This window comes from Bipolaris zeicola, assembly GCF_000523435.1.
Source record: "Bipolaris zeicola 26-R-13 unplaced genomic scaffold scaffold_61, whole genome shotgun sequence".
NCBI lineage: Eukaryota > Fungi > Ascomycota > Dothideomycetes > Pleosporales > Pleosporaceae > Bipolaris > Bipolaris zeicola.
In genome coordinates this window covers 64,202-91,380 of record NW_006912110.1, presented here as the reverse complement: position 1 = coordinate 91,380, position 27,179 = coordinate 64,202, and the positions used below count along the sequence as shown (strand labels likewise).

General features: G+C 51.0%; 11 protein-coding genes across 11 annotated transcripts; 4 read left to right on the top strand and 7 right to left on the bottom strand.

Moving 5' to 3' along the window:
- Positions 1 to 77: 77 nt before the first annotated feature.
- COCCADRAFT_25753 (uncharacterized protein) lies at positions 78 to 1,766 on the bottom strand (the record flags this gene model as incomplete). Its single annotated transcript, XM_007713437.1, has 3 exons — positions 78 to 160; positions 217 to 371; positions 439 to 1,766. The coding sequence occupies 3 exons, from the start codon at positions 1,764 to 1,766 to the stop codon at positions 78 to 80; spliced, it is 1,566 nt and encodes a 521-aa protein (XP_007711627.1).
- Positions 1,767 to 2,313: 547 nt separating this feature from the next.
- COCCADRAFT_4510 (uncharacterized protein) lies at positions 2,314 to 4,110 on the top strand (the record flags this gene model as incomplete). Its single annotated transcript, XM_007713430.1, has 3 exons — positions 2,314 to 2,519; positions 2,573 to 3,416; positions 3,478 to 4,110. The coding sequence occupies 3 exons, from the start codon at positions 2,314 to 2,316 to the stop codon at positions 4,108 to 4,110; spliced, it is 1,683 nt and encodes a 560-aa protein (XP_007711620.1).
- Positions 4,111 to 4,704: 594 nt separating this feature from the next.
- COCCADRAFT_94378 (uncharacterized protein) lies at positions 4,705 to 6,630 on the top strand (the record flags this gene model as incomplete). Its single annotated transcript, XM_007713468.1, has 1 exon — positions 4,705 to 6,630. The coding sequence occupies one exon, from the start codon at positions 4,705 to 4,707 to the stop codon at positions 6,628 to 6,630; it is 1,926 nt and encodes a 641-aa protein (XP_007711658.1).
- Positions 6,631 to 6,973: 343 nt separating this feature from the next.
- On the bottom strand, positions 6,974 to 10,778 carry COCCADRAFT_94417 (glycosyltransferase family 1 protein; the record flags this gene model as incomplete). The annotated part of the gene is made up of 3 exons (XM_007713467.1): positions 6,974 to 9,404; positions 9,452 to 9,560; positions 9,677 to 10,778. The coding sequence occupies 3 exons, from the start codon at positions 10,776 to 10,778 to the stop codon at positions 6,974 to 6,976; spliced, it is 3,642 nt and encodes a 1,213-aa protein (XP_007711657.1).
- Positions 10,779 to 12,162: 1,384 nt separating this feature from the next.
- COCCADRAFT_94488 (uncharacterized protein) lies at positions 12,163 to 13,257 on the bottom strand (the record flags this gene model as incomplete). Its single annotated transcript, XM_007713466.1, has 1 exon — positions 12,163 to 13,257. The coding sequence occupies one exon, from the start codon at positions 13,255 to 13,257 to the stop codon at positions 12,163 to 12,165; it is 1,095 nt and encodes a 364-aa protein (XP_007711656.1).
- Positions 13,258 to 14,234: 977 nt separating this feature from the next.
- Positions 14,235 to 15,209, top strand: COCCADRAFT_4506 (uncharacterized protein; the record flags this gene model as incomplete). Its single annotated transcript, XM_007713429.1, has 1 exon — positions 14,235 to 15,209. One exon carries the CDS (start codon positions 14,235 to 14,237, stop codon positions 15,207 to 15,209), a length of 975 nt encoding a protein of 324 aa, XP_007711619.1.
- A 638-nt stretch (positions 15,210 to 15,847) lies between these two features.
- COCCADRAFT_36222 (carbohydrate-binding module family 1 protein) lies at positions 15,848 to 16,877 on the bottom strand (the record flags this gene model as incomplete). The annotated part of the gene is made up of 2 exons (XM_007713465.1): positions 15,848 to 16,180; positions 16,242 to 16,877. The coding sequence occupies 2 exons, from the start codon at positions 16,875 to 16,877 to the stop codon at positions 15,848 to 15,850; spliced, it is 969 nt and encodes a 322-aa protein (XP_007711655.1).
- Positions 16,878 to 17,392: 515 nt separating this feature from the next.
- Positions 17,393 to 17,717, bottom strand: COCCADRAFT_36221 (uncharacterized protein; the record flags this gene model as incomplete). Its single annotated transcript, XM_007713464.1, has 2 exons — positions 17,393 to 17,496; positions 17,576 to 17,717. 2 exons carry the CDS (start codon positions 17,715 to 17,717, stop codon positions 17,393 to 17,395), a joined length of 246 nt encoding a protein of 81 aa, XP_007711654.1.
- Positions 17,718 to 18,690: 973 nt separating this feature from the next.
- COCCADRAFT_36220 (uncharacterized protein) lies at positions 18,691 to 20,306 on the bottom strand (the record flags this gene model as incomplete). The annotated part of the gene is made up of 2 exons (XM_007713463.1): positions 18,691 to 18,878; positions 18,932 to 20,306. The coding sequence occupies 2 exons, from the start codon at positions 20,304 to 20,306 to the stop codon at positions 18,691 to 18,693; spliced, it is 1,563 nt and encodes a 520-aa protein (XP_007711653.1).
- A 2,645-nt stretch (positions 20,307 to 22,951) lies between these two features.
- On the top strand, positions 22,952 to 24,845 carry COCCADRAFT_94433 (uncharacterized protein; the record flags this gene model as incomplete). Its single annotated transcript, XM_007713462.1, has 7 exons — positions 22,952 to 23,135; positions 23,198 to 23,385; positions 23,450 to 23,547; positions 23,611 to 23,767; positions 23,831 to 23,850; positions 23,904 to 24,508; positions 24,580 to 24,845. 7 exons carry the CDS (start codon positions 22,952 to 22,954, stop codon positions 24,843 to 24,845), a joined length of 1,518 nt encoding a protein of 505 aa, XP_007711652.1.
- Positions 24,846 to 25,080: 235 nt separating this feature from the next.
- COCCADRAFT_36218 (uncharacterized protein) lies at positions 25,081 to 26,786 on the bottom strand (the record flags this gene model as incomplete). Its single annotated transcript, XM_007713461.1, has 4 exons — positions 25,081 to 25,662; positions 25,719 to 25,790; positions 26,147 to 26,404; positions 26,622 to 26,786. The coding sequence occupies 4 exons, from the start codon at positions 26,784 to 26,786 to the stop codon at positions 25,081 to 25,083; spliced, it is 1,077 nt and encodes a 358-aa protein (XP_007711651.1).
- Between the last annotated feature and the right edge of the window lie 393 nt (positions 26,787 to 27,179).

Genomic DNA, 27,179 nt, shown 5'->3' with positions numbered 1-27,179 from the left:
CCAAAGCGTCACCTTTGCTAAGGACCGTTCGAGCCAAGTCGGCCTATTTACAATCTCTTGAGCCGAGAGGATACGCCTCACAGCTTCTCGATCTGCGTCACTTCCACCCCAGCCTTATCTTCATTCATGAAGTTTTCAATATTCACACTGCACACATAATCTATGATTCAGTTAGCAAAATTTTCTTGCATTTGCCAAAAGAAACAAGGCCCTTACTTTTGAATTGTCGCGCAGGAATGCGCGCCTCAAACATCTCATCCAGCTCAGCTGGGGTCCGTCCCTTGGTCTCGGGGAACCAGAAGAAAGTTACAATAATGCATCCCAGCATCCATCCCGCAAATATAAGATAAGTCTTGGGTCCAAGGTTGGCACTGATGATTTATTAGAATCTCTGCAATCACTAAAAGCCCTCAAGGACAGCAGAATAGGTGAACTTACGGAGCATTGGCAATGTACGGGAAGATGTATTGGACAGCAGTCGAGAAGCAGGCCAGAACGAAGAAGGAAAAAGCACTCGTCTTATTTCGCAAGCGAGCAGTTGGCATCTCTCCAGAAACGACATATGTCAATGGCCCGAAGCCCGCGGCGAAGAAGAAAGCAAACATGCAGCAGAAAGCGGCGATGGTTTGGCTAAGGCTCTGGTTGTGAAGGTAGTTGGTGAACCCCAAGACACCGATAACCAGGTTGATGAAGAACAAGATTACGAATGTAGTCAGCGCCAGTGGACGTCGACCGACCGCATCTACTACGAACAGGCCTGCTATCGCGCCGCCAAAGGCCAAGATCGAGGTTGCTAGGGCAAGAAGAAACGGGCTTATCTTGCTACCGATAGTAGCGAGGAAAATCACAGCGTAGTTGGTCGCAAACACGATGCCAGAAAGTTGCTGCATGTTGGCAATGCTAAGCGCCAGCAACGTGCGGCGAAGATTGACTCCTTGGAAGATGTGCGTCCACGGTACCTCGACATCCTGGGCCCTCAACGCTGCCTGTGCCTTTAATGCAGCAAACTCTGCTTCGATTTCCTGTTCGTTGTATCCTCTTCGCACCGTGCGTAGACTCTTGAGGGCTCGCGAGTCTTCACTGCGAGTCAGGTAGAAGGTTGGAGAATCATCTATAAAGATGAAGCCAATGACCAGAACGATAGGAAAGGCGATTTGCAAGCCCATGGGAAATCGGTAGGCGAATTGAGTCATATCGGTACTGACAGCCCAGTTGATTCCGTTGGAAAGCACCGCTGCTGCGTCAATGGTGACGATGGACAGTCCAATGAGGACTCCACGTAGCTCGTCTGGTGCGATTTCGGCTAAGAAGGTCGATCCCATTACGATGAAAAGAAAGATGGCTGCATTAGCCAGCCAACGCCCAATGACCAGCTGTGCCATGCCAAAGGCAGACGTCTGGATCGCTGCAGCTACAGCACTCAAGACACATCCAAAGATGAGGGTTTTGCGTCGTCCCCATCGATCTCCACAATATGCTGCGAGAGGAAGTCCGAGAAGGCATCCAGTAGTAGGGACAGCGGTCATAACGCTTATATCGGTAGACGTGAGAACTGGTCCTTTGGGGGACTTGCCAGTTCCGAATTGGTGAATGAAAGGGGGCATTGCGAGAATCCCGCCCATGACGGAACCATCGAAGCCAAAAGTAAAGAATACGAGCGCGAGTGTGAAGCTGGAGAAGATCAATCGTGGGTTGTGGATGATGTGCGAAGTCCACGATCGACGCTGCACCGCAACATGCGTTGCATCAACAACAGATGTCCCCATGATGTCTGAGTAAGATGATTGATGAAGGAGTTGAAAGATGGCGTTGGGTAGATATTCAATCCTGGCGAGCAAATCGCGTCTTTATGTAGTACGAATAATGTGCATGTACCTACCCCAGATTTTCCCCAGACCAAATGGCCAAGGGGTCATCGGCACGTGAAATATTGGAGAGGCGGGGGTCGGGACGCCACTAGCATCGAAATTTAGAGAACAAAGCATGATTCCGGGTCGTATGAAGAACTCCTGGTCGAGTGTAGATAGGCCGGTCGCGCGAGCGAAAGTCTGTTCATTCGACTGCGGGGATTGTCCAATTTAGGCATAGCGCGGTGTGGAGTAATAGTCGACTCGGAGCATGGAGCAGATGTAACTGCCGAAATATGCCCAGGCCACGCGACTGTTGCATTTGTGGAACGACATGGAGATGCTTACCTTCTTTTTATATCGACAATATATGTATCGTCTCACAGAACTCGTTGCTTACTGTTGAACTGGCATACGTAGTTGATTGATCGTGCCGACAAGATCTCTTCAAACGACAAAATCCATCATGATTATTGCAAAAGATGACGCTCTTGATTCATTTCCAGAATACAGGCTGGAACACAAAGACCTCGGGCAGCTTATCGGACTCGCGAGAGGGGACGATGTAGTTCAATTCCGCGGTATCCCGTTTGCTACCATTCCGGCGCGGTTTCGCCAGGCGCGTCTTCTGGAGTCACTACCACAACAGCCTTTTGATGCCAGAAGATCTGGGTAAGCTAGCGGCATATAAGAATCGCATCTTCCTAAGTTTGACACAAAGATAGACCGTATTGTCCGCAACCGCCATTGCCCTTCCCTTTCTACTGGGAAGGATCATTACCAGAAGATTTCCCGTCATTGCCGGAGCCCACACAGGACGAATTCGGCTGTCTCAATCTCAATATTACCGTTCCTCGATCCAGCCTTGAGGACGACTCGGCAGGAAAACTTCCGGTTTTCTTCTTCATCCACGGCGGAGCGTTCGTGGGTGGAAAACAGTCTACTCAACTTGCTGGACGCGAGATCTACGATGGGACGAATCTTGTACGCGCAAGTGCAGCTCGAAACCAACCAATTGTAGTGGTTTCTTGCAATTACCGTCTGGGACCACTGGGATTTCTTGCATCTGAAGAACTTGCGGCTTTCAACAAAGAACACGGCGAGGCAGTCGGCAACTACGGATTACACGATCAGCGGCAGGCACTAGAATGGTGCAACAAATTTATATCCGGCTTCGGCGGTGACGCTGGAAACGTGACCATTCAAGGTACAAGTGCCGGAGGAAGCTCAGCGCATTATTTAAGTATCTTTCCCGCTCGAAAGTTCAAGAGAGCGATTTTGGCGAGTGGGACGCTGACAGGCATCGGCCCCATGCCCATGCCTTACCAACAGGAAAAGTATGCCGCATACGTGTCCAGACACTCTAATGAAAACAGTAAGCCAGAAGGAAATTCAGTAGCATTATTGCAATCTATACCCGTTGAAGAACTTGTCAAACCTATTTCAGCTGGCATATACCATCCATATATTGATGGCGACTGGATCCCAGGGGCGACCATGCAGAGTATTACCCATCTTTACAAAGACGAAGCGGCACCAGATCTTATGATAGGTGCTTGCGATTTTGAGGTAGGCTTTCTTCTTTTCGATGGCGTACCGTGCATATCCGTGTATTAACAACAAGTTGTAGGCCGATCTCACACAGTTACTTCTCTTAGACGATATACCATCAATGAAACCCGCACCCGACAACCGGATGCGTGCAACAATCTATGACCTTGCATCATCCAACGGCATGATTGTCTCTCCAGAAACATTTCCAGACGCATATCCCAGTGTCACGGAAGTGTACGACCTCACACCCTATCTTAAGCATCCTTCGTCTGGAATGTACAAGTGGGCAGAATTGTTGGCCGATGTGGCATTCAGGGTTCCGCCTCTGCATATCGCAGCCCACCACCCTGCCAACGTCCTACTCTATGAGATTCGCTGTAAAAATCCATATGAAAAGTGGGCTTGGTCATTCGGACGTGCCAATCACGCCGTGAACGACGTGTTTCTCTTTGATGTGGCTTCAGATCTGGTGTCCAAGGAACTGCAAGGTCCGCATGCAGGCAACGTGGCGCAGATTCGAGCTGCGTGGTTGGACTTTTGTTATGGAAAACTACCATGGTCACCATATCGGCACCAGGACAGTAGACTAGGTCCGGTGCATGTTTTTGAGCATGGAGAAAATGGTAGAGATGCTGAGAGTTTGGAAGAAGCTGTGGGTGAGACTATGGCAGCACAGTGGAGAGCAGTTTTGAAAGCAAACGAGCGATAGTCGAGATTAATCATGTCTGTTGCGCTCAGCAGATGACGGGGTAGCCCTTAATGTTCCAATCGTAATCCATAGACACAAATATTGATTGACTTTCCTGTGTTGTTTTGACTTGTTGCAATCACTTGGTTTACTCGTTTGCCTATACCGATGTTTCTGCAATGATTATGATTGCACGGAAGAAGTGTTGGATTATGCAATCCTCAAAAGTCAACATGTTAGATCGTCCATTTTTGCCGGTTTCTCAAAAATGGCGTAATGGTATGGTGTTGCTGGGAAAGGGAAATTGCGGCGACTTAGAGCAAAGTTAATTTTGTACCATGTGAGAATTCGCAATGGACACCAGGGCAAGTCATGTGGCTGACAAGAAGAGAAGAAGAGGGCCGACACGTGGGCATGACGACAAGCGGTGGTGGTATTTTCCATTTAAATGACCAGATGGCTGGGGTGAGGTGGAGTGGTCGTGGTGGTTGTGGAGAGAAGGACAAAGAAAGAAAGAAAGCAGGGCGCCAAGGCCAACGGGACGGGACCATTTTGGAACGAGGCAGCCTCAGCCGTCGTGGCTACGGCGTCGGCCTCTTCCACAGCCCTCGCGTCATGACTGCTTTGGCCGCCATGAGCAGCATCGACTCTCTCCTCAATCACGACGCCCACCCCGACCGCCGCCCATCGCTCGCCCATTGCGCCGACATGACCACCACAAGCACAAGCACAAGCACATCACCATCACAAACCCAAACACCAAACACCATGACGACGACTACCTCGACCGACGATGCCACCGATGCCCTTACCACGCTGGCCACGCTGGGCAATGGGCAGCAGTATCCCGCCGCTCACACAGAGCCCGCCGCCTTGCAGGACCAAGTGCACGACGCGACTTCAACAGCGGCAATGCCTTCACCTCAGCCCTCGATCAAGCATGAGCCTTCGGGCACGCCGCGTGAAAATACGCCAGCAGCCGGGCCAGCGCACCCAGACCGACAGGCCTCTGTTCCGGGCGAGGACGTCGACTCGGATGCCCTCAAGGCGCTCGAGATTGCAAAGCAGAGCGATCTGGGGCTGCGCAGAAGAAACCAGATGGGCGCCGACGGTCTCCAGTCGCCTGTGGAGCCCAAGCCTGCTCCGGCTTCCGCCAAGAAGCGACCAGCTCCCGCCTCTGCCGTCAGGAAAAAGGGCACGGCAAAGACATCAAAGCCAAACAAGAAGCGCAAGGTCGAGACCGACGACGGCGCCACGCGCTCCGTCACGCCCACTGCCCGCGTCCCAAAACCCCCTCCCCGCGGCTTCAAGAGAAGCTCCCATGCCGGCACCCCCCTCGAGTCCTCGCCCGCCCCCGACAACTCGTCACAGGCTCACGGCTCCGACGATGACGGCGAGTCCTCCGAAGATCACAATCTGTACTGTCTCTGCAAGAAGCCGGACAACCACCGATGGATGATTGGCTGCGATGGTGGCTGTGACGACTGGTTCCATGGCGACTGCGTCAACATGAAGCAGGCGGACGAAGAGCTAGTTGATAGATTCATCTGCCCACTATGTGAAGAAAACGGAAGGGGACATACCACATGGAAGCCTATGTGCAGGCGGGACGGGTGTCGGAAACCTGCACGTCTTACAAAGGGCAAGGAAAGCAAGTATTGCTCCGACGACTGCGGACTCCTCTTCATGTCGGAACAATTGCAGCGGACAGCCGGCGCGAAAGGTGCAAATGGGTCAAGGGAAAAACAAAAGAAGAAAAAGAAGACGACAGACGGCGAACCCATTGATGAAGAAGAGCCTACTCCGCTTGGCGGCACCTTGCGAGCAAAAGACCTCAAGGCCCTCGTCGACGCGTCCCCCAATATCCAAGCATTCAAGAATCTAGGGACTGGCGTTCTCACCCCTCCACAAACAGCATCCCCCTCATGTTCAAATTTCCCTTCCAATGGCGAGGATCTTGCCTTGACTGCCGCCGAAACCGACCGACTAGCCGCTCTACATAAAGAAAAAGTACAGCTAAAGGACAGACTCGAAGTACTCAAGGACCGAGAAAAATTCGTCAGCATGGCAAAAGAGCAAGCCGTTCGTCTCGCCGACCGCGAAAAGATCAAGATTAAAGACTTTTGCGGCTACGACTCACGACTAAGCTGGTCTGACGCAGAGTTCCTCCTCTGGCGCAACAGCAAGCACGGCCGTGCAGTCTTCCAATACTCGACCCTCTCCCCCACCGACGAGCAAGTATCCTCAATACCAGACGCAAGCGGCGTCGACACAATGGGCATTGAAATCAAAGAAACGGCTTGTCTGAAGAAGCGCTGCCAGAAGCATCCCCAGTGGCAAAAGCTCAATCTCCAAGACGCACGGTTTGAAGAGTTGGAAGTCGTAGAGGCAATCAAGGAGTGCGAAAAGGACGAGCAATCCGTGCGTGAGCGTGCTCGACGGAGGGGCGCAAAAGATGGTCTGGCAAAGGAATTGGCGGGCGGTGATATGTCAAAGGTAGCTCGGAATCGAGAAGGTTGGGTCGAGACCGTAAAGACGTGACCTGGTTTGGACATTGGTTTATGTGTTGGTGTGGTGTTTTGCATAAAAGTCATTTAAAAGCGAATCTGTAGACATGGGAAATATTGATATCCTGGCTTTGGCCGTTTTGAGTAAGAAAAAAACATACCACTCACTCCTCTGCTCTTTGTTACTTGCACCAAGTACATGCATTAACTTTCTACCAGACTATTCAACAATGAGAAGAAGAAGAAAAATAAAAAAGACACGTGAATTACAATTGAAAATATAGAATGGCAAGGAAAAAAAAAGGGGGGGGGCGGGTATCTCAATAACTACAAAAGGGGAAACCAGTGAAGATGGAAAATGAATAATAGAAACACCCTCAGACGACATGCACTGTCATCGTCCCGTTCTCCACTGCCACACCATCTACCTTCTGTCTCGGATTTATCCCCTCATCCATCTCGCTTCCTACTTTTGTACTCTCCGATTTTCCATCATCATCAAGTGCAGCGCAGCTATTCCTCCCTTCACGACCCTCACCACCACGTTGTACAAAAGGAACATCCAGCGTATCTCGGTCCCCATGTTGATTCCGTTCTACCGTCGTCGTGGGCGCAGTACTCATCCTATTCACGCCGACTCGCGGCTTGCCCTCCATGCTCTTCTTTGCTGCACCCTGATTCTCTGACTTGGCTAGCTCGTCGGGATGCACTCGTCTCGGCTTGTCGTTGGGCGCACGCGTATTAGCTCGTCCCTTGGACATGGATCGACGGGTGTCCTTTCTCGATACTTCGGTGCTCTTGCGACCTACCCGCTGCCCATCTTTTTCGTCGCCCCGCCCTGTGAGTGAACCGACAAGGCCATTTTTGTGTCGCTTCTTGTCTTCTGCAATGATATTTTGGAGCGCGTTCCAACGCACACTGACTTTTTCTTCGATGTTTTCCTTCTTCTCGACACTTACTGTGCTTGCCTGTTGAGCTGCATTGCGCGATGTCGAAGTCAGCATCAACATTTCCTGCTGTCCTTCGGCAATGCGTGCACGGCGGAGGTAGCTGGTTGACTGATAGCGCTTCATGTATTCGGCGTCTAGTCCTTTCATCATGTATGCCATGGGTCCGAGCAAAGCTGCAATATCTTTGAGAACAAAGCCACCAACTCCAAAGCCGACACCTCGCAAGGCACCCATCACTCCATTCTTTTTCGCCCCATGGTATGGCTGCATGACAAGACCTGAGACACCGTCCCTGACACCGTACAGGAATTCATCACGACCAGCGCGTGTCCCAGAATGAAACCCAGTGACACGAGGCGGACGGCGGACCGTCTCATCGCCGTATAAGCGGGGTGCATTGTGAAAACCTTGAGTGATTGCAAGTGTCACTTCCATAGGGAAGCGAGCAATGGCATGCCCAGTCTTTCGGAAGCCGAAAGCAGCCTCGCGTCCAAGTTCATCAGCCAAGTCTTCGCTAGGCTCCGATATCTTCGAAAGGGTCGTCTCGTTGCGGGTAGGCTGCGGTCTACCACCATTTTGTTGATTTTTCACATCTTGCTCGACTTGCTCAGAGGTACCTGCACCTATCTTTGCGCGCACAGTCTTCTTGTCGGCATTGCGACTTTGCAGCCTTCGCTTCTTCTCCTTGATCTTCTCTCTCTTTCTGATGCTCTTGCCAATTTCGACAGGCATACCGCCGACACCGGCAGCAGCATCCGAGAAAGAGCTCATGAGACTGCCCCAGACTCCAGTGATGGGCTCGCCAGGTCCACCAAAGTCGTTCCATTCATAATGACGGACGAGGCGTAGCTCGCTCCATTTGAGCTTCTTCTTCTCAACCAATATCTCAGCGGCCAGCGCAGACAGCTTGACGTGCGTGTTCTTGATCTTCCAGACAGCAGCGCGGTTATCGAGAAAGTCGCATCGCATACTTCCCTCCCCTGAAAGTGGCAACGACCGATGGAATGAGCGCACAGCGTTGAGTGCACCGTCACCCTCTTTGGCGATGCTGTCAGCAATCTTCTTGACATTTTCCTTGGCTTCATCTGTGAGGCACTGCTTGATGCCCTCAGCCAAACGCTCAGGTGTGAGTTTCTTGTAGGGTATGCATTCGTGCGCGCCTGCCTTTGCTTTGCTGACCATTGCACCCCAAAAAGGCTGGTCACCAAAGAATGGAACAATCATAGTCGGTATCCCGCACTTGAGGCCAATGGCTGTAGTTCCCGCTCCACCATGATGTACTACAGCACTGCAGCGAGGGAATAGCCAGTCGTGAGGGGTATTTTCCAGCATAAAGACGTTGTCTGGGCAATCAGCGTTCGAACCGAAGCCACCCCAGCCTTTGGATACTAGAGCGCGACAGCCGACTTGCTTGACAGCCTCGAAAATGAGCTCTGTGAATGCGTCTGGATCGTCGACGACAATCGAACCAAACCCAATGTATACAGGGGGAGGTCCATCGTCTAGAAACTTTTGCAGCTCGGGTGGCGGCTTGAATGACGACGCAAGGTCGAGGAAAACAAACCCAGAAATGTCAATCTCTGGGCCCCAATCCTTTGGCTTCGGAATAAGGCTTGGAGACCACATGTATGTGTATGGGACCTTGAGTCGATACAGTTGGCCTGGCGCCCATATTTTACTGACTTCCTCGAGATGAAGGATTTGAGTACGGAAACGATTGATAAGGTCGCCTAGACCCTGCCACATCATCATCTCAACTAGCGGGTAAGAAATGAAGTTGCTATAAGTCGCTTCGACATTACTGGATTTGATGTTTGCGAGCGGATGAGGGAATTGGCTTGTAGGTGTGTATGGAAAGCTTGGATACGTCAATGGCAATTCTTGTGCATGGGTTCTGGTACTTACGTGAACATCATGTGGAGTGGAATACCCAGCTTCTCAGCAATATGCTGCGGTGCAATACTGGGAGGGTTGGCAATAATGGCATCAGCAACAAAAGGAGCTCTGTCACCCACTGTAGGAGGTTAGCTCAAGAAAGACAATGATCTCTGGCGTTACTTCACGAGACCCAATTACCAATTGGTCCCACTTCCTTGTGAACTCTTCGCAAGGGAAACAGGTATGACTTACTCATCTTTACATTGGTCGTGTCAGTCTCGTCATCCGTCGCATTGATACATGCCCGCCACATGCCCTGGAACATTTCGTACATCTGCGCTCTCCTGCGGCCAATCTCTCCCTCTTTTATCGTCTCAATGTTGGGTATAAGACCTGGGTTCTTGACCATGAAAGCCATCAGCTCTGCTGGGTTGCCACCAACCGAGAAGAACTCCAGGCCCGAGTCTTTTTCAACAAAGTCCCTGAAAGCCGGATGTGTGGCCAGACGAACCCGATGTCCATAATCCTCTTTTAGGATCTTACCGATCCGAATGAAGGGCTGAATGTCTCCGCGCGATCCGATAATGATGATAACAATGTTAAGCTTCACCCGCCTTGCAGGATTGTGTTCCATCTCGTCATCTTCCGGAGCGACCTTGGTGGCGTCTATGTCGTTATAGGATTCTGGGCCTCGGTCCTCGTCGTTGCCATGCTTCTTGACAATAGTCCCCAGAGCCTTTGCAATGTATCCACTACCCAAGTTCTTTTCAAGAATGCTCAGTTTCAGCCGTCCGTCTGCTCTTGAAACCCTGGCCTTTGTATTGAAGTGTTCGTTGGCGATTCGGAATCGGGAGAAGGGACGTGATTTACGAGTCGTCTGAGTAGTAAGCTCGTCAGCATGCCCAAGACTTTTGTTGCCTGAGTAGACATCCTCATCGTCGGAGGAGTCTGAAGAATCGGTATCGGCGTCAAATGTTATGGTCGCGTGTCGGTCTGGCTGCGCTGGCCTCTTCTTCTGTGTCTGTTGTTCCTTTGTGAGCAGTGAGTGCCTTACGGAGGGCTTTGGTCGCTCGGTCGCCCATCTTTGCTGTTGTGCTGGACGTGACTTCGAGGTAAAGTAGTCTTGGTTGCTCGACGTGGTTTCCAAGGGTGCATGCGTCCCACTTCCATAGTCTTTTCGCGAGACGCTCTCCTGTGCCATTTCTGTAGCCGGGGTATCTTCGACGGGGGATGTGGCATGGGGTGTCGTCTTGGGTTCATGGCCAAGGATATTCGGAAAAGACGGCTCTTCAATGACCATGCCCACAGGCGCGATACCGCCTTTGTCTTGAGGCGAGGACGTAGTTTCCGCCATATTCCCAGCAGGCATACAGATGGGATCGATGGCTCGGTGGGTCGCGCAGTTTGGAAGTCAACAACACGTGCAGACTCGGGCAGTGACAGAGCGATGATGGTAGCGACAGGACAGCAAAGAGCAAAAGGTTCAGGCTAGACTGGCTAGCCGCTCCACTTGCCTGCAGGCGATGACAATTGTTTTGGTGATGGCAATGCTCGTCCCAATGCGGTCACCAACGTGTGCAAAGGGGGGCACAAGTGCAGATGGTGTCGAATCATGGTGGCAGGAGAATAAATGGACAAGGCTAGGCCAGCAGGCAGGCAGGAACCGCAGGCGGCATGACATCACACGCGCATGTGGGTGAGCCGGCAAGCGCCCCGCGGAAGCTAACCCAATGTGCTTTAATTGGTCGGAATGCGACATTGTACCTGGGCGTGTTTAGCCGAGAGACGAGTCTGAGCTGGAACTCACATGTGCAGGAGCTAATTACGGGCTAGAGTCTGTAGACAAATCCATCATGTGCTTTTGAATTGGAGTGATTGCATGGTACCGTTGCAACGTCCGGCTGCTAGCATCCTGGTCTAGCTGCATAAGTATCTTGGTTCGCAGATGCATCGACGGCGATCTGGTAGCACACTAGTCACGTCCCAGAACGCGTCTTAGCGGCACTCAGACTGTCCAACATATTCTAGACAGTCTAGACAGCCACAACAACCAAAATAAAAAGGAGGCGACTTTAACGCTTATCAAAAGATATTGAACTCTTATTTTCTATACGATACATACCTCCATACTAAAATCTAGATACGTGATCTATACAAGTTGGGCAAAAAATAAAAATTGTAAAACAAAAACATACGACAGCGGGGATTCGCTAGTGGTCACCCACCTAACTACTAATCCGCCGGTAAACTGCTTATATATGCNACGACAGCGGGGATTCGCTAGTGGTCACCCACCTAACTACTAATCCGCCGGTAAACTGCTTATATATGCCAGATCGGACGGGATGGCTAGCTCTCAGTTTCCAATGGTCGTATGTGCCAGTAATAGCGGGATTGGAACATCATATTTGTGGTTTTTTGATTAGGGCTAGGGTTAGGTTTAGGGTTGGGGTAAAGAACTTCGAGAGGACTCACGTGATGCTATCGATAACCCAAATCTCTTCGTGCGTAGTAGTAGATATGAAGGCGTATGCACAGAATCTCGCAAATGTGTGTGAGAGGAGTAGTTCTATTATGATCCCCTAGTCGTTACTAACAAGGTACAATGGAGCCTGTGTTTGGCTAGTCACGATCTACCCAAGCATCTGATCCTAATACCATAAGAGTGATTGACGTTAAACTACATCCCCCACAAGCCCATCATTGTGCATTCGCTTTTGGTACCATCTCAACAACAATCAGCGTCCGATGCCTAGGGTGTACAGCGTCGCCTTGACAATGTCTTGTGCCCATCCGAACCAACCCCTGCCCGCCTGGATCGAGTTTAGAATCCTGACAAAGTTGCGGTTCCACTGGTCCTGGTCCTCCCAATCGTCGGCATACGGCTCGAACAGGGCCGTCTCGATGCTGTTGGGGTCACCGGGTGTGGCCAAGTCCCACTCGCCTTTCGAGTTCTGACGAACATGTACCTTTGGCCCTATGCAGAGTGCACGTCCCAGGACGCGCGAGTCGGCTACAAAGCGCGTGGCAGCATCAACCACATCCTCAACCTTGCCCGTCGCGCCGCCTGCAAGGATGAAGCGTGCTCCCGCTGTCACAATGGGCGTGTCGATGAAGTAAGGACAAAGCAGATTGACGCGTATGCCCTGCAGGTTGCTGGTAGCACGGAGGGTCCTAAACAGGCCGAGCACAGCATGCTTTGCTGCACAGTATTGCGGCTGAATGGCAATGGGAGCAAGAGATGCCACCGAGCCAAGCATGAGCAGGTGGCGGTCGCGGGGCGAAGTTGTCGAAGGCTTCGCGTCGATGCTACAGGGCGACGAACCCGGGTTCTTGGGCAGCCAGAAGTAGGCCAGGTGCGTCGTATAGAGCACGCCTGTGAGGTTGACGTCGATGATGTTAAATTTGGGCGGGGGTGGTTCAGCGGCATCCAGGCCAGAGCCTTCCTGAAGTATGTCGTGGCCGGCAATGCCTGCATTGGCAACCACACAGTCGATGCCGCCATGGGGGCTCAGCTTGACCGCTTCCTTGAACAGATTGACTTGAGACTGCCAATCCGTCACGTCGCAGTGCACAAAGTGTGCCTTTGCATTACCGCTGGCCTGGGCATTGATGCGGCGACACAAGCCATCACCTTTGGACACATTGATGTCGCCCACAATGACCGTCGCACCGCTAGCCACCCACTTCTCAACGAAGCCTGCTCCGAACCCACTCGCTCCGCCCGTGATGAGGATGACCTTGTCCGTGGCCCAGGCGGCATCGTACTTGGCCGCGATATCAAGCGGCGGCGACTGGAGGATGTTTGATTTCTGGGGCGTGTACTCGTCCATTGTGTTTGCGGGTTGTGTGCAATGTCTTGTGGGGAGGGGGAGGCCTTGCAACTATTAGTACTAATCCATAAGTACGGAAGCAGCAAACAGCGGCTGCACTAGCAACATGTCGTGCATACCTTGGCTAATCTCAGTCGCAGGCCAGAACTAGACAGATGCACATCCTTGTAGACGAGGTGCTTTGTCCATGATTATTACAAAGGTGCACAGCTATTGGACAATGCCTAGTGCACGGCTGAACCGCTCAAAGACTGGCTACTATAATGCTGACAGCATCGTATGCCCCACTGCAAAATGTGGTAGTATTCCAATTTTGCATTCGGTCAGCCACCAGCACTATCCAATAGTACAAGCTTTGGTAGTAATTCAGGCATCCTCTTTTCGATTACTCGTCGACATTGCTTTTGCACACGTCAGCACTACTCTTCTTATCAACTCTGTTCTATATACAAAACTCCATGTGTCATCATAGACCACCTTCCATGAGTACTTTTTGTGCTTACCAAACCCAATACGCATTCTCTCTATCGTGTGATATTGGAATCGAAATGCATCTCTCTAAACTTGCAGCACTCTAGGCCAAGTACAGGCGAGATGAACCATACCAAAGTACGTGGCTTGGTAAATTCTATTGACTATTATGTGGACACAGATGTCATGATTCAAGGTGACAGTTCTTTGGGACTGTAATGTTTCCACTGTCTTTTCGCAGATAATAGTATAGACGCCTTTGATCTGAATTGGTGCTGCGTACAGATTACTGAATTCTGGGCGTATTTCAACTATACAGAATAACATTCCATATACATGATTACGGTGCGCACCTCTGCCCAAGTGCTTGTTGATGAAATGCCGTGGCGGGCTTGTCTGACGGTGCCGCTATTGTACCTGAATCCCAGGCCGCAACCCCTGCGAAAATCTTGTTACCCCTCCCACCATACCCCCCAACAACATTCACTACCCCTCCATCGCCCACAATGTCCACCCCCGATGCCTCACCAACCCGCCTCGTCGCAACTCTCTTTCATGAAACCGGGCCCATCGACTGTCTAACCGACTTTGAGGTTGTGCTCACGACAATCATCCCAGGCTTGCAACGCGACTCCATCACCACCAAGAGACTGGAAGCAACCAAGCAATGTCGCGTAGCCGAGCTTACTTTTCCACTCCCCAGCCCTGAGACCATTACGCTCGACAGCCTGCGGAGGCACGATGCCGTCGCACAATTTGAGCGTCAATGGAGTGTCGAGTGCGTCTTTCAAGCAGACACAGTTTACCGGCGCTACAAACGACTTGCCGTCTTTGACATGGACAGCACCCTCATTCAGCAAGAAGTCATTGACGAGATTGCCTCGCTGATTGGTGTCGAGAAAGAAGTCTCTGCCATTACGGCTGCAGCCATGAACGGCGAGCTAGACTTTGAGGCTAGTCTGCGCGCGCGATGCAAACTGCTGAAAGGCGTGCCAAGCACCGTCTTCGAAACCCTAAAGCCCAGGATAACGCTTAATGAAGGTGTCAAGGAGCTCATCACTGCACTCAAAAGACTGGGCTTCAAAACTGCCGTTTTGAGCGGAGGCTTCACGCCCTTGACCGGCTGGATGGGCGAGCAGCTCGGCCTGGACTATGCCTTTGCTAACCATCTCGTTGTCTCTGAAGACGGAGCTACCCTCACGGGCGAATTGACAGGCGAGATTGTCCATGCGCAAAAGAAACGACAACACGTGCTTGGAATCGCCGACAAAGAGAACATACTCTTGGAACAAGTAGTATGCATCGGTGATGGCGCCAACGATCTTCCTATGATGGGCGTAGCCGGTCTTGGTGTTGCTTTCCATGCAAAGCCAAAGGTGCAGATGCAGGCTCCTGCCCGCTTGAACTCGAAGAGCATGCTGGACGTTTTGTATCTTTTTGGTATATCCAAAGAAGAGCAGGAAGTCTTGCTACAACAATAATTGCCAAAATATAGATCTCGTTTGTCACTCTACCAACAACTTCTGTGGTCGTATGTTTTCTGAAACGGGGTTATATCAACTATAGGCCCTGGATTTTGTTGTCTGCAAGTATCGATATGTCAATGATGATTGATGAAAAGTGATACTTTATTTATATGCTGATGTTCGGTTTATGCAAGACTTGAACAGTGTGCATGACATTTAACAGAGCGCCTCGGTGGAGACGATTCTTTTCCATGGTCGACTATTCAACTCTCAATACACAAAAACATAACAATCCAATGGAATTACTCACGATTGCGTGTGACATCCAGAGTACTGTATAGTACCATCCACAATCGGGAATGCTTATAGGCTCACCAGTTTTCACAGAAGACATCACTTATGGTAAAAGGCAAGTGGAGCAAGAATCAGACAACTAAATGATTTATATGACAAGAAAGTATGGAGCCTCGAGTATATACAGGAAAAAGCTAGCAGTCAAAGTAGCCAGGTCCCCCAAGAAAGCCCTTGAGAAAGATTGTACAGCAGCCCGGAAGCCAAAGAAGAGGGACAGTGGTGAGCAAGCCGCCCATCCACCATCATCGTTCACACGTTCAGCGTTGAACCTTTTTTTATCATACCAGAGCACGAGACGCTTACTGGCACTGGGAGTAGTAGGGGTTCATGGTCTTGCAAGAGCCCTTGGCGCAGCACTTTGCGCCGGTGAAACCGGAACCACCGCACTGGGCCCACTGAGCAGCGCAGCCAGCACCGGGAGCAGGAGTAGCAGCAGGAGCGGGCTTGGTGGCGAGAGTGGTGGCAGCGGGAGCAGCAGGGGCGTTGTTGGCAGGGGCAGCAGAGGAAGAGCCAGAGCTGGCGGTTCCCGCACCTCCCTTCCAGAGGGTAGGGCCGGGCATGGGGAAAGCCTTGCGGCCGTTGTAGATGCTGAAGTTGGCATATGGGTCAGAGGCCTTGTAGGCACCGGGGAACTGTAAGAATGGTTAGTAAATGATGGACTGTGGTTGTTATGGAGAGAGTAAGAAGACTTACCTTGACAGTGGGACCGGGGGTACCGTTACCGCCACCCTCAACCTTGATCTGCATGCAGGAGACGTAGTGCTCAGGCTGGTTGACGTGGGAGCGGTGAACACCAATGTGCTCGAAACGGGCAAGGTACTCGCCGCTGGGAGTATCCTTGGGGATCGTGGCCGCAATGTAATCCCTGTTGTAATCGCACCAGGCGGTCGAGGTGAAATCACCACCATCGCAAACACCGAGCTCGTGGATCTTGAACCAGTTGCCGTCCTTTCCGTCAAAGGTCTTGACGCTGCCGGGGGCCTTGGCCATGTAGACAAGCTCGGGACCAGGGTGCTGGAACTTGGCGCCAACAGCGAGCTTGAGGCGGATCTCGTCACCAGCCTTGACGGTCAGGACATCGGTCTTGCCGGCAGAGGAGAAAGCACCCTGGTTGCAGACGATATCGGGACCATCGGCGTGGGAGTTGTCACGGATGTCGGCCGCGGGGTTGGAGGAGAACTTGATGGGGTTGTACTTGGTAGCACGAGTCGACTGGCGAACGTACTTGAAGGCAGGCGTCTCAGTTCCACCGACGATGGCCTTGTCCATGAAGTAGTGAGCAGAAGCCACTTGGGCGACGGCGGCGATAAGAGCAGCGGAGAACTTCATTCTGAACTAGCAGTAACGAATGTTTTAGATGGTTGGTTGAAAAGAAGGTGGTTTGCGAAAGGCAAAGAATCGAAAAGAAGGACTGGAAAAGAATGTAAAAGACTGCTGGTTGATGAACTCAGAGGCTGATGAGGATATGATGGAGGAGACATGTCTGTATGTTATATACACCAGCACCTGCTGCCCTGCCCTCCCGTGCCTCTCCACCCGTGGCCATGCCACCGGTCGTCTCGACTCAGGCAAAGTTGTTTGGACGGACATTCATTTGCCCGATCAAACAATGCACAATTGTGGTTCTGAAGCGTTCCTTTGCAGCTTGTCCGCCGTACCAAGACTCTTGGTAGTGGTCCTCTTCATTAGCGAATATCGTATCCTAGGCTATAAGGAGGGTAGTGGCGCTTGTGCAGCCTTGCCGCACACTTGGAAAAGATGAAACACGGCGGGGCCAGCCAATGACGAACAACTCGTAAACGACCTAGACTTGGCCTACCGGGGCCAGCAATAAACACCGAGTTTCAGCATCGCGCTGTCAAAACACGGATTCCTGGGAGTCCAGCCTCGACGTGGATTAGTGTGCGGCGGGGTCGTGGTCCGTTGAAATTTCCGCTCTTCATGCAGGCTTGCTTTCCGCTATCGTTCCTCGATACTTGAATAGAAATGATGGCAAAATGGCGGTAGCGAGATACAGGGGGCATTACCGCTCCACGGAAGCGCGGCACACTTGGCGATTTGACGTCCATGTAAACTCATGGCATGACATGAGCGGGCCGTCGTGCTAGTTCGACGTCTGCTTACTCGGTTCGTCCACATCCTGGGCAACGTGGGCACGTTGCGGGTCATGACAGACGATAAAGCAATATTCACAGCTTGGTCAAAACACTATAGGAGAAGGTCACACTGCAACGACTGCGTACTAGTTTTTCACAAAACCACCTAGTTACTATCTTTTCGGTCTTGTTGGTAAATAAATTCAGTCTTATCGTTTCTAGGCCCAAAAAAAATATGCAGTCACAAAACTGTGCAGCCTTGCAAATGTGTTTGAAAGAAATAAAAAACAAAACAAAACAAAGAGAGAAGAAAATTCGATGCCGTTGCAAAAGAGAGAGACGGGTCATGAATCGTGCATTTGTGGAAACCCAGCGTTTCGTTCCCCGTTCCCAAACGCCACCTGCACCCTGCCAGGGGCGAGACGCGGAGCGGGCGGCCTTTGGGCAAAGCTTCAACCTTGGCAAACCCGCACGTCACAGCACCGACAGCGTGCAACCCAGCCTATCGTGTATTAATAAAACTAGGCCCAAATCTTGCAAAAGACCTTCACAAACGCTAGTTAGTCATTATTCTAGAATTATCGAATGCCATCTTAGCTTAATATGTTTACATGAGAATTACACACAGTGAAAGACTCCGAAAACTACCGGGCATCATCGATGCACATGGCAGATACGACGAAGGGCTACGTTATTCACTCTGTTTGACAGACTCACGCCACTATGTGATGATTGAATAGCGCGCGCTACGAGACGGCATGAATGTGCGTGTTTGGCGGAATGTTGGGATGGGGAGGATCCTGCGGGCGCGAACCGACATGACGCGCTGTCATCACAAAAGACAAGATAGGGATGCCTCGGGATCCAGCATAAAAAAGCCAAGGTCACGGTATGTTTCACCGCTTCCTACGAATATAATTGAGACAAGGAGGTTTTTTTTCTCTCTGCAAAGATACAAAAGACTATGGATTGCCCTGTCGGTGACGACGATGAGCTCTTCTTGCTCCTTTCTTTCCCTCTTACCGTGTGTTTCGGGTCCCACCACCTTATTTGTCTCTCGTTGTAAACTTGACATACGGCAGAATCTTGGGGAGTTGGACTTGTCTCCTATTCACGTCGTCGTCTGGCACTTTGAACAAACGATTGCCGTTTTGGTCGACAAGCTGAAAGTCGAACGAAGCGACAAAGTACGCTGTGACCATTGTTATTTCCAGAGTGGCGAAGCGTATGCCGACTGCAAGGTAAATTAGTTCAGGGGGACGATACATGTGGAGTCGGTGTACTTGCGGCATGGATGCATTCCGGATCCCCAGCCCACGTAGCCGTGTGGCCTCTTTGTGTCCTCGGCACGGTCTGGCATATACCTTGATGGATCCCATTCATATGGGTTGGTGTAGACTTCGGGATCGAGGTGGATGTCGTACGACGGATATGCGACGACGGCGCCGCCAGGGATGACCTCCTTGCCGTTACCCAGCGGAACGTCGTCACTGGTCATGTTCTTCCGGAAGTAGATAGTAAGTATATGCAGACGAATCAAGTCACGCAAGCACGCATTGATGAGGGGAAACTCTGATTCCCATCCTTCTATCGGAATGTCATCGAGCTGTTTGCGTAGTGGCGCATTGGTGTCTTGAGCGTACTTGGCCGCTACCTTGCGTACTTCTTGCCGTACCTTGTCCTGCCACTCTAGAGCAGCTGCCAAGTAGGAAATGAGCCATCCAGCATTGATGGTAGAGTTGACCAGGCCTGAAAATACTGCGCCGAAGACAAAGATGGTGGTTCTGAAGACGCTGTGGCCTTGGTCAAGCAAAACTTGCATCGCGTCATAGGGCTTCTTGTCGCTCGTAGTACGCTTCTTGATTATGCCCCGGAGTAAGAAGAATACCCGTGCACCACTGTAGAATCTTTTGAAGCCACCAAGCGAGGGAAGACTGGGGAACAAGAGGGAAATGGGACTCGCGCGACTGACTATGCTCCCGAACAGGCTCTGCGTCTGTTTAAGCTTTTTTGGGTCGCTGAGGAGCTCGTTTGGGCCAAACGTGCCCATAGTCAACTTGTAGACGGCGCAAGCCATGCTGTCAAAGACGTTGATTATGCCACTGGGCTCTTTTTGAATAGTATCAATCGACTCATTGATATTGGACTTGAGATCAGGCAGCTTGTTGTGGAGATACGGTCCTTTTAGTAGTTGTGAGAGGCGAGAGGCAAACCACTTGTCTATGCCTTCATCCGTTTCCTGGCCATCATGTAACTTCTCTACGCTGGCTGGTGCGCCGTCGATATCGGAGTAGCCCTCGGCCACGCGTAGCTGTCTCGATTCGAAGAACACCTTTCGTGCCGTGTTGCCCGATAATCCAACAACCAGGTTAGGCCCTGCATGGAAGGAAAAATTACCCGTCTGTGATTGAGATATACATTCCTTATACCAATCCCACCGTCGCTTCCAAAATCCCCATGGACCAATTGCTGGGTAGTTGTCACGAACCTCAGGGGGTGCGTTGTGTGGGATCTGGCGGGTGAGAAGCCTGTGGGCGATTATGGGGAGGACGATGACGGCGGCGATGGCGATGATGGCGATGGAGACGAAGATGACTGCAGTGCAGAAGAGGATGAGCGGGGAGGAGGACACTCCATATGGAAAAGGGTCAAATATGGACATTTGAGCTACTGCACGGTTGAGGGCTTTCTTCTGTAGCAATGGTAATTTTAACACTCAACTGCTGTCAACCAGTGTCTCACTGGTTACCGTTTTAGCTTTATATACATCAACAGCAGGAGAGCAACCCCTTCAGGATGATGCACCGATATGCTCACTTTCTGAATAACGTCTTCTCGTCTATCAGTACTGTGTAGCCAATCGCTGCAGTCAAAACTAAGAAGTATATGACTTCGCTTCAACGGTGCATAGGCCATATCCGTCACCTCCCGGTCCAACCACTACCCCAGATCGTCAAGTGCTGACTACCTCGCAAAACCTTAATTCACTAGTTTCCCTCGCTTACAGACCTTCCGCATGTTGGCTTGTGGATATTGGTTATTTCAGAGCTGGATGCCAAGTAGGGTTAGTATATGCCGTAGATAATTAGCTGAAGCGTCCGCGAAAGACAACAGAACTAATCAAGGATATTTATTCGCAGTGATGGTATCCTGTCGCGTCGCTTCCTGACATCTCAGGTAATTATACTTCCCGCGTGTCCAGTGTGACTACGTATACTTACTCGTTACGGAATCGGGCCGCGTTCAGCAGCTTATTCCTACCACCTTGCGTATCAACCACACCCCAGCTCATTCGCCAAAGGCAAATCAACAGCTGTCGAATCTGGGAAACCTTGTGTATCTGTACGTAAGAGGTGTTGAGCGAGTTTGCTGATCCCGCTGGCTTCCTAGAAAGAAAATATTATATGATCGCTCATACTATAGGTATATGCAGTATACCCCCGGCAAGGATACTTAAACGCGTGCTATGCCCGGTCGTCTATACGCCGTCTGATCATCTCATTTAATCTAATCTCACCTAATACCGACTGACTGGATTCGATGCGCGTATATTCAGGGATTTCGAATAGCGGCCAATATACTTGTCAAGTTTCGGGAAGTGACTGAGTGGGGTGGTGGTTAATCGTTTTGGTGTTGTGGTAGCAGAGCCAATTATCAGGCGCGTCCCAGTGCCTTATAATGCTAAAAGACAAAACTTTTTGCTCGTTTTAAACAGCCCTATTTCCTAGATGAAATTTTCATCAAGCTTACGACGCAGCAGAGCTTGTTCTTTTCCAATGACCTCTTGTGTTACTACTTCATTACGTGGCCTTTCTGCTCCGAATCTCCCTTGACGTTGCCCTTGAAAACCCTACACCCAATCCTCCTTGCCCTTCACACGCAGTTCACCTTGACCATCATCTTCCTCTTCAACTACTTGAGGCCTGTTCGTTCTCTGTTCTCCGTTTTCCGTTTCCATTTTGTTACCATTTTAGGTTTAGAACTTTAGCAGGGGAGAGCTACTTAGTCTCATATCTAGCGCAGTCACGTGGCTCCGTTTTCTCGCCAGGGGTCCAGAGGTGCAGCTACAAAACAGACCTCACTTTCGCCTCGAAGGAAAAAAGCATAGAGTGAATCGGCACAAGACAGTGCTTGTTTTAGTATAAGGGCGCCAACAATTTCTAGCGCCGTTTTCTGACTGCCAGACTTACGCATCCGTTTTCCGAACACGACGCCGTTTCCGTATCCGTTTTCGAGGCAGAGTTCAGATTATTCCCAGATTGAGTATAACAGACGTAAAATGGAGCTGAACCGAACCGGCCCTTGACCCTTCGCCTGCCGTTCAGAAGATATTAGACTTTCTTCGATCGAGAGACTTGGGTTTCCTGTCTTTACCATAAGCCTGCTGCTTCTCTGTTTTTTGGTCATATTTTCTCTTCATTGGACAAAGGAGAAAATAAACTTGAGCATAAGCCTTTTTCCGGCGGATAAGCAATTAACAGTCACCGCTAGCGGACTTGGGCTATGACATGATTTTTCCACACTGCAGGCCCCATGTCACGTGGCTGTAGCTTGGCATTGTCGGCCCATCACTCCGGGGAAAACGACAAAGCAATCAATCCTCCGCACTTTGTATCCTAGCTCGGCCTGGAGACGAGCGAATGTCACGGTCTTAACGCAAAAAGGCAGAGTATGCGGCTCAACAACCATCGGGGATCCACTTTCTCGTAATGCAGTTCCGAGCAACGACCAGCGTTTTTCGCGCAAGCGAGGCATCGGATAGTACGGCTTGCACCATCGGCATCTGACTGGCAGAAGCCGACGTCCGACCGCCTCCCAGGTAATGGAGAAAGACGTGCAAGCCACATGCGCAAAGGCTAATTTACATGCCTTGTTGATCTGCACCCATTGTTGCCAGTCTGAGCGCTGGCCATAGTGCTGGATCAACGTGCGACCAAACCTGCCATCCAATGGCGCATTGGACCTAATGCGGGGGGAAAACGATTTGTGCAGGCAAAATGCAACTGTTGCTGCCAGGCTCCACTCGAGACGTGCGCTCAACCGCCATGACACCATCAGGCACATTTGGCCTTACTCCACTAGGCCACGGTGCAGACTCTTCGGCCATGCGACGGTGTTTGATCGGATTGACGTACAGTGGGGTAGGGTGGTAAATATCCTGTATGGAGGCCCACAGCGGAGCGGAGAGCGCATTGGGGTCGTATTTTTCCCCAGCTGCAGCTATAAGAAATAACGAGGGGACCCCATGTGTTCGTCTGGCGCTTGTTGATTTACGTCTCTCCTGCAACGACAAGGAGCTCTAGCAATATGGCGACAGCGTACGAGGGAGAGAAGATATCTGCGCATGATGCGGCTCAGATCTCGGAGCACCACACAAAACCCAGCGCTGTTGCCACCATGGATCCCGAAAGAAGGAGGCAGGTTGAGAAGTCGCTGAAGCGCAAGTTGGATGCACGATGCTCGCTTTTCGTGCTGATATACATTATGAACTGTAGGGGATTTTCCAGATATGCGGTCGCATGCTTGGTATTTGGTGCTGACTATTACTACCAGATCTCGACCGAAACAACATTGCTGCAGCGCGTCTGGGCGGTCTTGAAGAAGATCTCGGTCTCACTCCCACACAATACTCGACATGCCTGAGTATTCTCTACGTCGGCTACATTCTGATGCAAGTCCCATCGAACATGATTATCAACGTGATACCCCGACCATCGCTCTACATTTCAGTCGTTATGTTGGTATGAAACCTCTTGTCGTGCCATATCGCAAATTCACCTCACTAACGTTGCCTTTTTTTTATAGCTTTGGGGAATGATCAGTACGCTGAGCGGCAACGTCAATAACTTCAGTGGCATGGTCGCCATTCGCTTCTTCATTGGATTCGTCGAGGCAGCTTTCCTGTAATTCCCCCCCGTTACCGCATTTCCGCGTAGCTAGAGCGAAATTAACATGACGAATTCTAGGCCGGGAGCATTGCTCATCCTCTCCAAATGGTATACCAGACGCGAACTCACGCTTCGCAATGCCATTCTTTTCTGCGGAAACCTCATCTCGAACGCCTTTTCGTCTCTTGTAGGCGCGGCTGTTTTGGGCAACATGGAGGGAACTTTGGGCCATGAGGTGAGTAAAATAATCCGATCAAGTATCCTTTTTGTATTTAAGCGAATACTGACATACGAACAGGCTTGGAGATGGCTTTACTGGTAGGCACTGGAAATTTTCAAGTAAAAGTTATATACAACTAATACAGAGTTAGGATCGAAGGAGCAGTAACAATGCTCATTGCCATTTCCGCGGCATTCATCCTCCCCGATCTCCCCCACAACACGCGCGGCTTCACCGAAGAAGAACGCGCCGTTGCCGTTCTCCGAATGACTGAAGATGTCGGTGAAGCCGACAAAGACTCGGAAGAGCAATCCCCCTTTGCAGGCTTCTTCATGGCCGTCAAAGACGTCAAAATCTACATTTTGATGATCACATTCACCGCCTACGTCACCGGTCTCTCCTTCAACGCCTACTTCCCCAGCTTAACCAAGACCCTCGGATTCGGCTACATCACCACGCTGCTCATGAGCGCCCCACCGTGGGCTTTTGCCTGCGTCGTTAGTCTGATTAACGCGTGGCATTCGGATCGCCAGCAGGAGCGATGCTGGCACATTGTCGGACCCATTTGCGTTGGCATCGTGGGATTTGTTATTTCAATGGCTACATCAAACACGGCGGCGCGATATGTAGCACTGTTCCTGCAGGCGTCGTCATATGCGGGCTTCATCGTTTTCTACTCGTGGATCTCGTCGTCGTTTCCCCGTCCACCGGCAAAGCGCGCGGTCGCTATTGCTATGATTAACGCTTTCAGCCAACGTACGTATTCGTCTGACATCTTAGTATGTACCCGAGAAAGAACACAGCACTAACGATTCTCGCTCTTCTAGTGGGTAACATTGCCGGATCCTACGTGTGGAACATGGCGGCGAACGGATACAGGAACAGCTACGGCGTTGTCACGGCCATGTTTGGTGCTACGATTATCGGATGTCTAATTTTTAGATTTATTCTCATTCGTCTTAACAAGCGGTTGGATGAGGGGGCCGATGCGTGGGTTGTGCATGGCGATGTTGCCGAGCAGACTGCGGCTACCGAGGGTGTGAGCGTGGAAGAAGGCAAGAAGATGATGGCTGGGTTTAGGTACTTGGTGTAAGAAAATCTTCAAAGAGGAATGGATCAAGATGCATAGCTCGATATACTCTGAAATGAGATATTTAATGTATTTGTCTCAATGTTGCTTGATAGAATTAGTGGTAGCGAGACACCTGTAATGATCAAGAATTTCAGTCACTGCGTTTGTTGAACTTTTTTTTGAAAAGTTTCTTTATTTTTTTTATAAGGGGGGAGCTACAGATCTAATCACTGACGTCACCTGTAAGAGTACAACCTTACGCGCCCTCTTCTTCGTTTAGCCTGATGCCTCTCTCAACCAGCCCTTCAATCCACGAGTTGAATTCCTCTCTCATCTCGGCTGGGATCACATGGCCTTGTCCCTTGATAAAGTGTTTCTCAATCTCACCTTGTTGCCAGACATCTTCTTCTTCCTCAATGCCTAGCCAATTTTCCTTGCCCGTTACGCCCTCGCCTTTCTCAAGACCCCTCCACAAGACTACGCCCAAGGGAAAAGTCAACATTTGGTCCTTTGTGCCATGGACAACCATGATTCTCTTCTTCCCAATTGTCTGGGCAAGCTGCTGCAGTTGCTGGGGGCTCTTGTAATGCCAACCAGCTGCAATGGCCTGCAGAATGAAGGGTGCTTTGGAAAAGTACTCTGGGTGCTCGCGTTTCCACATTTCATTTGCAGCAAAGCGGTCCCCATTGGTCGGGAAGGCCTGGACGACAGGCTCCAGGTTGTCTGGCGCGTCCAGCCATTCTTGGGTATACAGATTCTTCTTGACGCCTTCAATCTGGGTATCAAGGGACTTGGGTATGAAGAGATTGGCACGGTTCCAGAGGTTTTCTAAGAAGCCCTGCATGGGTCAACTCGTGTGTGGGTTGGCCAGGTGGCAGCAATTGCGGGACCTACTGTGGTTCTGAAAAGATGTGCAGCTGTTGATACAAGCGACAGGGTGCATATGCGTTCTGGTATCAACATTGCCTATGTCATGGTCAGCACTAAGCCATCTCACAGCCTCTTTGCTTATCAGGAAGATTTTTTTTCGCTCAAGTCTTGTCGACCAACACGTAATGGTATCACGGCAATGCAGGCGTTGCCTGGCGAAAGTGTACGGGAAGAGCCGTGTACAAAGAGGAGCGGAGGGCGTATGAACCGCTGAGATTACAGGGCGAGGCATGGTGTCAGAGAGGATGATGTCGTTTTTTGAGGCGTTTGGCGTCTGCAGCTGGGGTGTATGTGTGTCGGTTGACGGAACGCCGCGTATCCGGTGTCTGATGGTTGGAGACGGTCGTTGAACGCCTAACGATGCAAAATCAAAATAAAAAAACACGACTCACAATCTCCTGGGCGATCATTCCGCCCATGCTGATTCCGATAACGTGCAGATCGCGTTTGGCGGTCCAGCCAACGTGGTCAATGACCTCAATCAGGTCCTTTGCCATTTCGGACGTCGAGTATCTCGACGTGGGCTTATCCGAATCACCGATACCACGGTTGTCGGTCACCAGGCACGAGTACTCGTCGCCCTTTGCATGGCCAAAATCCTTGGTCTGGCGCTGCCAGGCATACTTCATGCCTCCCAGGCCCATGACCCACTACATGATGTTAAATCTCTGGAGGCTGTGTCGGAGAGTAAAATAGAAAAAAAAGAGATGTCGGCATGTTCAGCGACCTGAGACGCCGGGCAGATGTTGAGACGACAAATGCAACCGAAACGAAACGGTGACAGGAGAGAGGTGATGATAGCTGCATGCCTGAGGTGGCACCCATGTCGAAGGGTCGAGAGTAATACCGAGAGGTGGGGCCACTTACTACCAGGTGTCGAGGGCCATTGCCATGAACCTCGTAGGCGACATGAAAGGGCCCGCCTCGATCTTTGGCAACGGGTACCTTTCCTTGGCTTTGGGGTGTCAGTTGCCAGACGATGTGGGGGTATTCTGGGTGCTGGGGTAGCTCTTGGGCAGTCATTGGTGCCATGGCTGGGCGTAAGCTGGTGGGGGTGGACGCGGGTTAGTTAGTGTAGTGTATGCGTGTTATAGTGGTAAGTAAGTAGCATGTCGGTGTAGCGCAGTAGTAGTAGTGCCATTGTGCATAGTGGTGGCGCAGCGAGAAAGGACTTGTGGCGTAGTGGGCGGTAGCAGGTTGCGTGGGTGGTGCATGGATGGATGCTGTTTGTGTATATGGGAGGCAGGACAAACTTACGGGGCGATCGTAGTATACTTGGCAGTAGTATTAAGGTACAAGATGCGTAATGTGCAGACAGAGAGAAAGAGTTTGGGGGTGGGGAATGGATTGTGCGACAACGACTCGGACCAGAAGTGGCGGACGTCATTTGTGTTGGCTGGGCCGGGCTGCGACAGTCAGCCTCAG